The sequence below is a fragment of the Diadema antillarum genome, unplaced genomic scaffold (genome assembly GCF_040938485.1).
Source record: "Diadema antillarum isolate AM-2024a unplaced genomic scaffold, OU_Dant_1.0 seq00001343_RagTag, whole genome shotgun sequence".
Lineage (NCBI taxonomy): Eukaryota > Metazoa > Echinodermata > Echinoidea > Diadematoida > Diadematidae > Diadema > Diadema antillarum.
This window is the reverse complement of record NW_027272109.1, coordinates 919,987-933,364: the sequence shown is the minus strand read 5'-3', so window position 1 is coordinate 933,364 and position 13,378 is coordinate 919,987. Positions and strand designations below refer to the sequence as shown.

At 38.9% G+C, this 13,378-nt stretch overlaps 1 protein-coding gene across 1 annotated transcript; it reads right to left on the bottom strand.

Moving 5' to 3' along the window:
• Nucleotides 1-363: 363 nt before the first annotated feature.
• Nucleotides 364-10,459, bottom strand: LOC139708485 (sperm-associated antigen 7 homolog). The gene is made up of 6 exons (XM_071620432.1): nucleotides 10,350-10,459; nucleotides 6,763-6,919; nucleotides 5,834-5,918; nucleotides 4,638-4,731; nucleotides 2,384-2,536; nucleotides 364-1,188 (listed from the first exon to the last, which is right to left on the bottom strand). Exons 1-6 carry the CDS (start codon nucleotides 10,429-10,431, stop codon nucleotides 1,040-1,042), a joined length of 720 nt encoding a protein of 239 aa, XP_071476533.1. The 5' UTR covers nucleotides 10,432-10,459; the 3' UTR covers nucleotides 364-1,039.
• Nucleotides 10,460-13,378: the final 2,919 nt, after the last annotated feature.

Here is a 13,378-nt window from a genome sequence, read left to right as displayed (position 1 = left end):
CAATTTGTGAAAATCCAACGCTTTGAAGAGCAAATTTTGGAGGTCAGTATGTGGGTAAACTGGTGTTTTTCCTTTCACAGGGAACTAGCATTCAAACCCCTGACACAGAAATATACTGCAAAACTTGAAATTTTCACACATACTTTAATTTCACGAGAGCCAAGATTTGGGAAATGAAAATTACATGGGCAAGTTCTTGTCTACACTAAAATGCGTTGGACGCCAGTGGCAATTCACTAAAATTTCATGCTGTGAATGTTTCTTGCTTTACAGGATCGCCTAATACCACAGGTGCTTCATTAATTCTTGGTGGTGCTTTACTCCACAATAAAGTCATACAACATGATTGCACAACTGCCTCTATTTTTTGGGTGAATAGTTCATGATTCAATCACAGATAAGATACAGACAGAACTTCTTCCACAGGACCAAGGGGGTTAAGAATGAAACATGTGGGACTTTGTTCTAGACATAGTAAGCTTCATCTTTCATGAGTGAATGTTGTCAAAACCCAAATCCTGACCTTCTACGGATTTGCTTTTGACAGCTAAAGGGGCATTCCAGACGATTTTCATAATTTCACATCATGTAGTACATAAATCAACAGCTCCATACAATGTATTGATTTGTGGAATTTATTGTGGTCTTTGAGTGCTCAGAGAACCAATAGTCTGAAAAATCTAAACAAATTACACTGAACAGGGTTGATGACATAGGAGCCTCACATATTTCAGAAATGTAGCAGTGTAATTCCATTACAATACCGCTTGATTGACAGGTTCACCTGTGTAGAATGTATGCATACCTTCTTCTTTTGTTGTGTTTTCTCGAGCATTCTTATGGTGAGGCAGCCCTGTCATCATCCTTGTTCATTGCAATTTGTTATAAATTTTGAAAACATTCTTGCTCCTCAACCTAATCACTATAAATTCTGAAACTCTGTACTTACCAGTAGTATGAGTAATTTATCGTTGCTTAAAAGCAAAAATCTGAAAATCATCCGGAGGTCTCCTTTAAGGTTATCCTTACACACAGTAGACTATGTCTCTTCTGCTGTACTAGTACTAGTGCTTGATGTCTCAGCTTCCCCAGCTACTTCTCCCGGCGTGGCTTTCCTCTGTTTCTTGGCACGAATTGCGTCGAGAGTTTCTTCCACCGACCTCTTGTCACGTTTGTTTTCACTTGGGACTGGAAAATAAACAAATAAGACTCAAGCATTGCAAGCAATTCTTTAAATCTCATTTTTCATGTTCATTACATATATTTCCATTTCCCACAAGAGTGACATTGCAGTAAAACCTTTACATATATACCTAGCTATACAAAAATCAATACAACAAGATGATTAAGGAAAATACTGTGAATGAAAATACCTTTTTATCAAAAAGCAAGTGATATTCTAATGCTATACATTTTCTGTTAACATAATAACACATTCCTTGGAATGTGTGGCATGTTTTTGGTGAAATCCAAACTCAAGCCATAAGAATTAGAAGTGAAATTCCTAACTTCACAATCAAACTGTGATTATGAACCAAGGAAATTTGCTTGTAATAGAGATTTACCAACCAGATGAACTTTTAAAAACATGTCACTAAAAAGCCAAGGGAGTGCATACTTTTTGTTAGAAATACAATTTAATGGAATTCTTAACTTAACCAACATGTTCTTCTAATTTTTCTGCATTCACTCGAATGTTTTTGGGGTAAATTCCCCTGTAAATGGGCCATGTGTTGAAGTTTTGAGCAAGATTGTGTGGATGGACACGGCAATTGAGCATATCAGTGAGTGAGAAAGAGAAAGAAAGAAAGAAAAAAAAAAGAGAGAGGAGAACTCACAGAATGCAACAAGGGGGGGGGGGGGGGAGGGTCAGAGAAAGGGTGCGTTTGAGCGCTCTCCTAAAGCGAACTGTACCGTACTGTACCCGCACCAGAGGAGCATTCGAACGCTCCTAAAGTGTACCGTACTGTACTGTACCGAGCAAAAAGTGGACCGCTTCCCGATGTGCTCCAAAAGCGTACCAAAGCGTATCAAAAGTTCGTTGTAAAGCATGCGCGTATCATGCGCATACGTCACAACGCATAAACATCATTCTCTTTGTTCGGGACAGGTGTAAGTATTTCAAGCACCAGGTGAATGACATTCTTGCAACAAACAAGCGTGACCTTTTCTAAAAATAACTTGTGAGGTACGCTTTCTCCACAGAGCGCTCGAATGGTACAAAAGTGGCACAGTTCGGCACGGTACGCTTTAGTTCAGTTCGCTTTGGTTCGCTATAGAGCGTTCGAACGCACCCATTGAGGGAGAGAGATATAGTAAGAGTGAGAGATGTGTGTGGAGGGGGGGGGGGGGAGAAAAGAGAAAGAGGGAGGGAGAAACTCACCGAATCCAAACTGCTTGTTTGGTGTCAGGTGCTTGGCTGCCTCCTTGGCACTCTCCTCCCCTATTAGACCCTTGTATTTGTCCATGTAGTCGGACGATGGGACGACCTTGGTGGGCTTTCTGGTTTCCTCTATTCGCCTGGCCTCTTCTGCTTCTTGTGCCTTGGAAGAAAATCAGAATTTTGGTTAGGATACAGTGCACTCCCATTATAATGAACAATGTTATAACAAAATTCCGGCGACAACAAATTAAAAATTCAGGCAGCAGCATTATTGGCTCTATGTCTTTTTATTGTTTGATTATAACGAAATTTCAATGTAATGAAAGAAAACTGCCAGTGACAAGGACTTTGTTATAGCGGGAGTCCAATGTAACTGCTCTATAGCTGCTTGGTCAGAAATATATGCTTTGCTGAAAATACAGTCAACCTTGCCTATGTTGAATCTATTTGGATTGAAGATTAGCTTGGAACAAGGAAAAGTAGAAATTACGCGGTGCGTAATATATGTCCCTGCTGGAAGTAGCATTTTGTAGCAAAATGTACAATACAGGTCACAAATCAAGGTCAAAGGTCAAAGAAATCAAAGGTCAAAATTCTGTGTAGAAAGTTTTGAAGCCCTCACCTGCTGCCATCACATAAAGCAAACGGAATCGAAATCGGGTTAGAAATGGCGAAGGAGTAGCATTTTGTAGCCATTGTATAATATAGGTCAAAAATCAAGGTCAAAGGTCAAAGAAGTCAAAGGTCAAAATTCTGTGTAGAAGTTTTGAAGCCCTCACCTAGTGCCATCACATAAAGCAAACGGAATCGAAATCGGGTTAGAAATGGCGAAGGAGTAGCATTTTGTAGCAAAATGTACAATACAGGTCAAAAATCAAGGTCAAAGGTCAAAATTCTGTGTAGAACTTTTGAAGCCCTTACCTAGTGCCATCACATAAAGCAAACAGAATCGAAATCGGGTTAGAAATGGCGAAGGAGTAGCATTTTGTAGCCAATGTACATTATAGGTAAAAAATCAAGGTCAAAGGTCAAAGAAGTCAAAGGTCAAAATTCTGTGTAGAAGTTTTGAAGCCCTCAACTAGTGCCATCACATTAAGCAAACGGAATCGAAATCGGGTTAGAAATGGCGAAGGAGTAGCATTTTGTAGCAAAATGTACAATACAGGTCAAAAATCAAGGTCAAAGGTCAAAATTCTGTGTAGAACTTTTGAAGCCCTTACCTAGTGCCATCACATAAAGCAAACAGAATCGAAATCGGGTTAGAAATGGCGAAGGAGTAGCATTTTGTAGCCAATGTACATTATAGGTAAAAAATCAAGGTCAAAGGTCAAAGAAGTCAAAGGTCAAAATTCTGTGTAGAAGTTTTGAAGCCCTCAACTAGTGCCATCACATTAAGCAAACGGAATCGAAATCGGGTTAGAAATGGCGAAGGAGTAGCATTTTGTAGCAAAATGTACAATAAAGGTAAAAAAAATCAAGGTCAAAGGTCAAAGAAGTCAAAGGTCAAAATTCTGTTGAGAACTTTTGAAGCCCTTAACTAGTGCCATCACATAAAGCAAACGGAATCTAAATCGGGTTAGAAATGGCGAAGGAGTAGCATTTTGTAGCAAAATGTACAATATAGGTCAAAGGTCAAGGTCAAAGGTCACACCTGAAATTCTGTGTAGAAGTTTCAAAGCTCCCACATAGTGCTATCATATAAAGCAAACAGAATCAAAATTGGCTCGTAAATGACAGAGAAGTAGCAAATTGAAGATTTTGATCACACACGGACGCACACACGGACACATGGACGGACACACGGACACACACACACGTACGGAGCCCGTTTCATAGTCCCCTGCTCGAACTCGTTCGGCGGGGACAAAAATCTGACTTATGAGGGATTAAAATCAATAGAATGTAAAGAGAAGAGGACTTGGAGAGACCTTCAACTTAGGCTATTATTTGACTTAACGATAAGCAAGGTTGACTGTAGCTGCTTGGTTAGGAATAATTGCTTGCTATCTGCCTAGTTTCACATTTTATACTGTTACTTTCATTCCTGTAAAAAAAGAAGAAGAAATAAACACTAAATTACAGGGAGTACTTCAATACACGAATGAACAAATTCAAAAGCACTATTACAACAGCACATAGACATACACTATCCTTTCTTATCAGACAAATTGCACTTTACATCCTACCTTAATAGTAAAGAAGTACCTGGTATTTATTAGTAACTGACTAAGAAAGTATGCTTGAGTTGTGGTACTTACCACTTTTTTAGCCAGCACCCTGGCTTCCTCGGGATCCCATTTTTCTCGCCTCCTGTATGCATCAAGCTCTTCATCACTTGGTGGAAATTCCTGATGGTGAAATGAATATGACATGACAACAGGGAAGAGTACATGTGTGAGTTCAGGGCCCCTTTTTATCAAAAGATATAATCAATATAAATTTCCTTACCACACAGGCTGCCACAGACTTATGAAGAAATCAACTAAATAATCGATTATAACTCTTCATAAAACAGGGTCCAGATTACAGAGAAGATGTCTAGCACTGCAGGCATAGTTCAACCATCTTCAATTACTACATTCTCAAGAATATTGACATTGACTTTATGTCAATATTCAATTCTTCATGGGAGATTATTCCTACATAAGAAATAAAAAGAATATTCAATGATTTCAAATCTACTGTACAAGAAACAAGGCAAAACTGAATGTTACGCACCTTATTCTTTAATTACTATCATGACTTTATAAAGGGGGATTGGGGGCTCTCCAAATATCACATACAGTTTGCACGATTACATTAATTTCTGTACCAAAGGTCCATGCCAGTCCCCACAAAATTGCATGAGCTGTCCACAGTAAAACACTTAAATGGAGTGATGTGGAATCCTTCATAGCAGATATGATCTCTGTTGCAATTCACTCATATGAAGATTACAAAGTAGACTGGTTGAAATTTCAATAGACACTCTGGAAGAGGCAGTGCAACTTGTAAATAAGTGTACAAGAATCAAGTATTTTGGCACTTTACTAATTTAATGAATATCATTCAACTTTTCATGATGATAAAACCACAATGAAACCACAACAATTCATGATGATAAAACCACAATGAAATACAAGGCATATAGACACTATGTTCCATTATGCACAACACAGTCCTACTACTGTCTTATTGTATAAACTCAGTATTTATTTGCAGTGCTTTAATTTTTGTAAATTTTGCGAGTCAACCAATATTTGCAAATTGAAGAGCTTGCTAGAAATATTGTTGTCGCATACAACAAGGGAAGAAATCGCTGATCTTTCTCTTGAAAAGTGATGATACTTCTTCCTTGTTCCATCAATGGGGTTCTTGCTAACATATTTGATCACTTGTGAAATTGTCTTTCAGGTCCCACTCTGCAAAATACTACATTCAAGAAATCATACGGTGTATACTGTGCAGTACCTTTTTGAAAATGATAATGTAGCGCTCTGCATCCGTTTCTCCAAAAGAAAATGAAGTCATTCCAGCCACCTCTGCCACATCATGTCTGAAAATAATAGAAAATACATGAAAAGTAATTAACCCTGTCAGGTTACTCAAAGTCTGATAAGACAAAATGGAGGATGCAAAGGTTGCAGTAATATTTTTTCTAACTACACATAGACTAATAGAGTCAATAGTGGTTCCATAAACACAGCAAAATAGTATGTTACTCTAATCATTTTTTCCTCTTCTATATATCATGAAATGAGTGAAATGTAACTTCTGTAAACCCAGAAATTTTTGCATGCATGGAACTTTTGAGGATTTCACAAAGAGCAAGGATTCCCCAAAGTAAACTGCACGTGAAAGTTTTTGTCTACACAGTGCAACTGCATCAATGACAGTATAATGCTGTACACTGTACGAGTGTTCAATAAGTTGACTTGTACTGCTGCTGTAACATTTAGATCTAGCGCGTGCCAATGGCAACTGCACTCCCAAATTTAAAGCAACTGCGTTGAACAGGCATCGGAACAAATACCGGTGCTCCCTGATGCTGTCACAATATTTAACTTCAGAAAAGCTATCAAATACTGAGTACTAGATACTGTATACTCACTATTTTTTTTTTTTTTCATGGCTAGCAATTCACAAAATGTTACCTGGCAAATGTTGATCTGCTTTTACAGTACTTGCATCATAAGGAGGACAACACTTGCATATATTCTCATGAGACAAAACATATAATTTTACACATGAACGAGACTGTTCACTTGTTCACACCATATACAATTTGTAGCAAGTGAACTCACTTTCTGAATTTACATGTAACTCAAAGGCACAGAAGTAATTTAGAGTTTATCCTTCATTATTGGCACTGAAATGTGACAAAACCATAGCAAACTCACAGTATACTTCTGTAGACTTTGTCCATGGGGGGATACTTGAGCCTTGTACGTGTGCTGTCATTGATGAATTCATTGATTTCTTTCTCAACCTTTGACCTGAAGTCCGTTTTCCGCTTCCTGTCTTCCTGCTTCATTTTTTCCATCTGCTTTTTCCGCTCTGCAACAAGAAAGGTAAATTCAAGATGTGTATGTATGAAAGTCAAAGTAACATCCAAGACTCATCACTTTTAAAGCTGGCTGTATCAATAAGTATCGGTAACTATTATCGTTTTTCATATTTTGACTGGGCTGAAATATTCTGATTATTTTATATTCAACTATGTTGCTGTTGTTTTACTTAGAACAGCATTTCATTGCCACATACAGCTGTATCAAAAATCTAAATAAAATCAAAACACAACATGATAATTCATGATATTCAAGTACGTTTGCAGATATCATCGGCAGATATCATCAGGATGGTGAGTTGGCTCAGTCGGTAGGTAGCACGTCTGCCTCACGATCACACTGCCTGGGTTCGAACCCGAGTCTGCACTGAGCAATGTTGTGTGTAAGCATACCGTCCCCTCTAGCAAGAGGCAAAACACTCTGTCCCTCGGATAGAACATAAAATGGAGGTCCTGTGTATGAGAGAGTAATAACTCATGCATGTAAAAGATCCCGCTTCATTCATTCATCAAAAAGAGCAGGGTGTATCACATAAATGCCAAGTTCAAAAAAGATTTATGAGTGAGATTTTCATGACTCAGCATCTCGGCGCATGTGCATGAGCGAGGGAGAGAAGCGACTGAGAGAGGGAAGGGGGGTGTCCGCCCTTCCACCGGAGGGAGCTTTTTCAATCTTTAGCTCTTAATGGTGCAAGGTGGTGCATACTTTTTAAGTGACTATTTTTTTTTTTTTTAGACAAAAGGGAAATATGCCTTCAATTGCAACTCTCACTTTAATCCTTTCAGCAATGGTCCTGATGCGTGAGAAAAAAGGGTGCCTTGCGTGAGATCGTGAAACAGACCCTAAATGCTTGAGTCTCACTCACAATGCATGAGACTTGGTAGCTCTGTATGGGCTATCCAGCCATCTTCTCAGATGGAAATGAACAAACAAAATCATGGAGTCTGGACTCTTTGAGTCGTCTGAGTCTTGTCTGTCTTGCTCTTGTTTAGTTTAGAAGTAAACTTACAGAACAGCACTGGTGCTGGCACATACAGCTGTAGATAAAACAATCAAGCAGGCCTAAATAATAGCGAAATCAGTGCTTGTAATTGCATCGTTTGTACCAAGTCTATGGGCAATCAAAGCGCCATTGCATGATGCAATTACAATTGATCTGGCTAGTGATGTAGTGACCTATTCTAAATCTGAATTCTGACCGAGGTGCGGTGCATGACGTGCAGAGACATCACCATATCACAGACACAGCACAGGTAGTCCACCAAGAGCTCATTGCACATAAACTTCAGCCCATATTGTGGGGGCCGGGCTGGGGAATCTTCGTCTGAAATAGACTAACTAGACCTATATCCTTTTCGCAAGAGCGTAAGTAAGTTTACCGCGTTGGTATAATCGTGATATAGTCCCCACCATAGGCCCCACGACAGTGCGCGTGCACCCGTAGGTTTAGGGTTAGGGTAAAGCAAGTGGCCCTTGATTCGACAGGGTTCCATGAATAGTCCACCCTTACAAATAAAAATTCACTGAAATTCATGAATAAAAACTGGCGTATATCAAGTGCAAAATTCAAACTATACAATGACCTCCACACGTGTTCCGAAGAGCACATAAGTGGGCCACGTCGCTGGACCCCCGAAATCACTGTCGCGACCCTCCCGGGTCAACTCGTATAAGCAGTTCAACGGGTAAGTAACGCCTGGTTAACGGGTAAGTAAAGCTGCACAGCAAACACATATAGACTCATTTCATTCCAAGTTTCGAAGTTACTAGTCCGTTTATTTGCAATGAGTGTGTACAGCGTGTATACCTACAGCCATGATGGCAGCCGTTTCTGAGATAAATTGAGCGTTAACGCGATATTTATATTTTGCATTCAACCCGTGCAAGAATTTGCGGTATCACCATGGTTCGTCAACGTGTTGTGTATGCGTTGAATCTCTCGCACAGCGTGTGGAGTACATGGAGTAGTACCGTGCTCTTGTAGTGCGATACCGTGCGATGTACTATGTATACAGTTTCGCCCGCTCGTGGCATGTGCGCAGTAAATACATTCACAATTATAGGCAGGGTGAGTGCACGGCCACGGGGCCGTACGTCGCGAATGTCGAACCACGGTCACCCGGTGCCAAACACTAGAGTAACTGCGTCAGTAAGCGGCCGTGCAGCCGTTCGCGGCAGGTACAACATACACGGTAATATACCGCTAAACACAGCATTGCACTGTTACATGCACACTACACATATACTAACACACTAGCAATCAACAAAAACCAACCGATAAAAAGGGCACAATCTCTGACAAAAGTGAAATTTTCTCACCTAAATGACAACATATCGCATCCAAAATAAAATTTTCGGTACTTCTTAACATAACAATTAAGAAATAATGGTCCAAGAAACTTGATTTTTTGTCGTTTTCCCGATGCTCATGGATTTTGAAAACATATCCACACATAAAATAGAACTTTCGCGAGCCGATGTGGGCCGCCATTTTTGTTCGGAAAGTGGATGTTTGAGGAATACCATCGAAAAAATTCAGAAAAACACGAGAAAGACATCAACAACACCGCCAGAATTGCGATCTTGTTTGCGGCCAATGCATGTGCGCCCGCTATTTTCACGTGCTTTCGCAATGGGAATTGGCGCTTACGCAATGTTCGCCAGACATGTGAAGGCGTTCAGCTAAAGATCGCGGAGCACGCGCGTATTGCATAGGGATTGTACATCGTGCCACAAGCAGAAATACTACGTCGCATATCGCCCTTATCGGCGTAAATTGTGCCGGGTTTTGCCCTGGTAAATCATGAAAACTGCGTTGGTCAATGGTAAATTTCTTTTATGAAAACAATTGTGTTAATGAATAATCTTGTCTATGATATATGAAATGGTTGAAAATAATTTGCCTGATTTGTTTACAAGTTGGAAAAACCCTTAACAATGCTTAAACTGCCGCAAACGGGATATTTTACTCTAGTCACAGGCTGTCGAACGATGGTCGCAGCGCAAGCGTTCGGATCATGCACGCTATTTTGATTCCGCAACTTAAGATGTCCAATCAAGGGCCACTTGCGGAACCACTTGCTTTAAATCATAATAAATATAGGGTTAGAATCTATCGTTACCGGTTACTAGCGTTAGGTAGGGTTGTCTAAGTACGGACACGCAGGGCCAGGGGTGGGGACTATATCACGATTATGCCATACCGTTAAGATTCTAAGCAACCATACAGTGCTACTAGCATATAATTCAGACATAGACATCCCTAGACACTATTCTTTATCATTGAATAGACCTAGGTCTATATTGCATTTCCATTCATTCCCGGGTCTTTCACGTCCCACATGAAAGTGAATATATGGGACTTACTGCTGGTGGGGAAAACCAACACACATCATCATCACATTAATCGTTAAACAAACCTTGCGCCAGCTTCTTCTCTTTTTCTCCGACTGATGGAGGCTTCTCCATAGAACTTAAAATGCTGCCAAGTAAATCAGCCATGTCCACTGATCAAGTCCAAGATGTGCGAAAACTTTATAAAAATACACTCAGATACAAACAACAGCCAGCCAGCCTGTCTTGCGCTCCGCGGTCGAGTCGGGTCGTGATAAATCGCATCACAAAAACAACCTCTCCGATCTACATTATTGACATGGCATTGTAACGCGCCGCGACATCCGCGCGATCGCGAACGACGGCATCAAGAGAGCTGTATAATAAAAGCCAAAGATTGGATGGCCAGGAGGTCCGCGTCAATCCAGGGGGTCCGTGTCGAATGTCATCATCCATATATAAAAGTGTTTACATAAATCTCAGGATGGCCAAAGACTTTCAAATCAATCTCATATCATGAACTTGAAGTCTCTCTTATAAGTGTGTCTTATGCATGAGCAACATGTAGTCTCTCATAAGACTTTCATGAAGCGGACCCCAGGACGACCTCCTTGATAGCTAGACTACAACAGGAGGAAATTATCATTTTTTTTTTTTTTTTTAAGGGACTATGGTCATAGCTTCATGATTTATCAACTAACATTTGGTAGGCCATAAACAACAGGATGATATCAGATAATGAGAAATGAGCATTGTTTATTTATCTACCACACTATATATCTATACTTCACAAAATAGGCCTACATATCTAGGTAAATTTCATTCATTTCATTTCATTTCACAAAATCATACAGTGCTGTGTTTACAACATCCATCCATGACAATAAAAGTAACATATACATTATAAGGTTTAAGTTTAGTATATACAAACAGCATTTACATATCACAAAATCAATTGAAATAATTCTCTATTATCTATTTATAGATAAATGATTATCTATATTTAAAAAAGATGTCCACATATCATAAATCAAGTTTTACTATAGTTTATATGAGAACAATAAAAAATGCTATATCTTCAGCAAAAAAGAAGAAGAAGAAGAAGAAGAAGAAGAAGAAGAAGAAGAAGAAGAATATGACCATGAAGACAGTCCTGACCTTACTGCTCCCCAACCTGTTGTAAGCTGCTCGTTTAAAATTATTATTTTTCCTTTTATGCAGGGCTCCACACTAACTTTTATTTTTGGTGGCCCGAAAGTAAAATCTGGAGGCCCGAAAAAAAATCAAGAAAAACATAAGAAAAACTAAATCTGTCCTACTAAACATAGAAAAATAAATATCAAGCATTACTGAAGTGATACAGGTACCCACGTCTGAAAAAAAAATGAATAGAAAATTCAGTCATCTTACCGTTATTCTGAATTCTAAGATTTAGCAAATAGGCTTATAGATTATTATAAAAGTTGATACCTATTTAGGTGGTCAAAACTCACGTTTGAAATGAGAAAGTTGGAGCATTTGCAGACATTTGTAAACATCCGACATTTGTTTTAGCATTGTAAAGAGCCAAAAGTTACCGTTATTCATTTCTGATTGTTAAAGCAATCATCCAACATTTACTAGTATTTTAGCACCTTACGGAGCCGAATGTTACCGTTAATCATTTTCAAATGTAAAAGCAAACAATCGACATTCATTTTAGCATCTTACGGAGCTGAATATTATCCTTATGGATTTCCGAACGTGAAAGCAAACATCCGCTATTTATTCTAGCATCTAGCTGAGCCGATTGATACTGTTAATCATTTCCAAATGTAAAAGCAACAATCTGATATTTATTTTAGCATCGTATGGAGCAGAATATTACCGTTACTCATTTCAAATTTAATAGCAAACATGCGACATTTATTTTATCATACGTAGCCGAATGTTACTGCTGTCCACTTCCGAAAGTGAAATGAATCGCCTGTAAATTATTTTGGCATCGTGCGGAGCCAAAATGTTTCTGTTTTTCATTTTTGAACGTCAAGGCAGACATCAGACATTTATTTTACCATCAAACGCAGCTGAATGTTACTGTTATTCATTTCGAAATGTAATAGCAAATATCCGACATTTATTTTAGCATCGTATGGAGCAGAATGTTACTGCTATTCACTTCCAAACGTAAAAGCAATCATCTGACATTTATTTTGGCATCTTCCGGAGCCGAATGTTATTGCTAATCACTTTCGAGAGTAAAAGCAAACATGCGACATTTATTCAATCATCGTACGGAGTTGAATATTATTGTTATCCATTTTCGAACGTCAAAGGGATCATTCGACATTTATTTCATCATCTTCTGGAGCTGAATGTTAAGGTTTATTGCTATTTACTTTTGAACGTAAAAGCAAACATCCGGCATTTATTAATTTATCTTCGTACGGAGTTAGATATCATTGTTGTTCATTTCCGTACGTCAAAGCAAACATTCGACATTTATTTTAGCATCTTCCGGAACCGAATGTTATCCTTATTCATTTCCGAACGCAAAATCAAATATCTGACATTAATTTTAGCACCGTACGGAGCTGAATCTTACCGTTATTCATTTCCAAAAGTATAAGCAAACATCCGACATTTTGTTTCAGTATCATACGGAGTCGAATATTACCGTTATTCATTTCCGAAATTAAAAGCAAACATCATTGTTTCAGCATCTTACGGAGCCGATTGTTACCGCCGTTCATTTCCAAAAGTAAAGGCAAACATCCGACTTTTAAAATCTTCATTTCTGAAATTTTGGTGGCCCGATGTGCGTTTTTGGTCACGTGGCCCCGGGCCACCGGGCCACCGTTAGTGTCGAGCCCTGTTTTATGTAAAAGTCATCATAAAGGTAATTTTTGTTAATTGTTGACACATGTAGCACATAGGTCCTATAGCACATGTACGCTTTTCTTAGTTCCAAAGGGTAAGGCATGTCCAGGGTGTTTTACTTTGAATGTGATTTGCATCGTCATGACAATGTTGTATTCATAAAAAAATTCGTTGTGAACATTTCTCTGTTTATGACTTGTAAATAATTTAGGGCATATCCAAAAAATTGTGCAACAAGTGAAATAATACAAAGAAA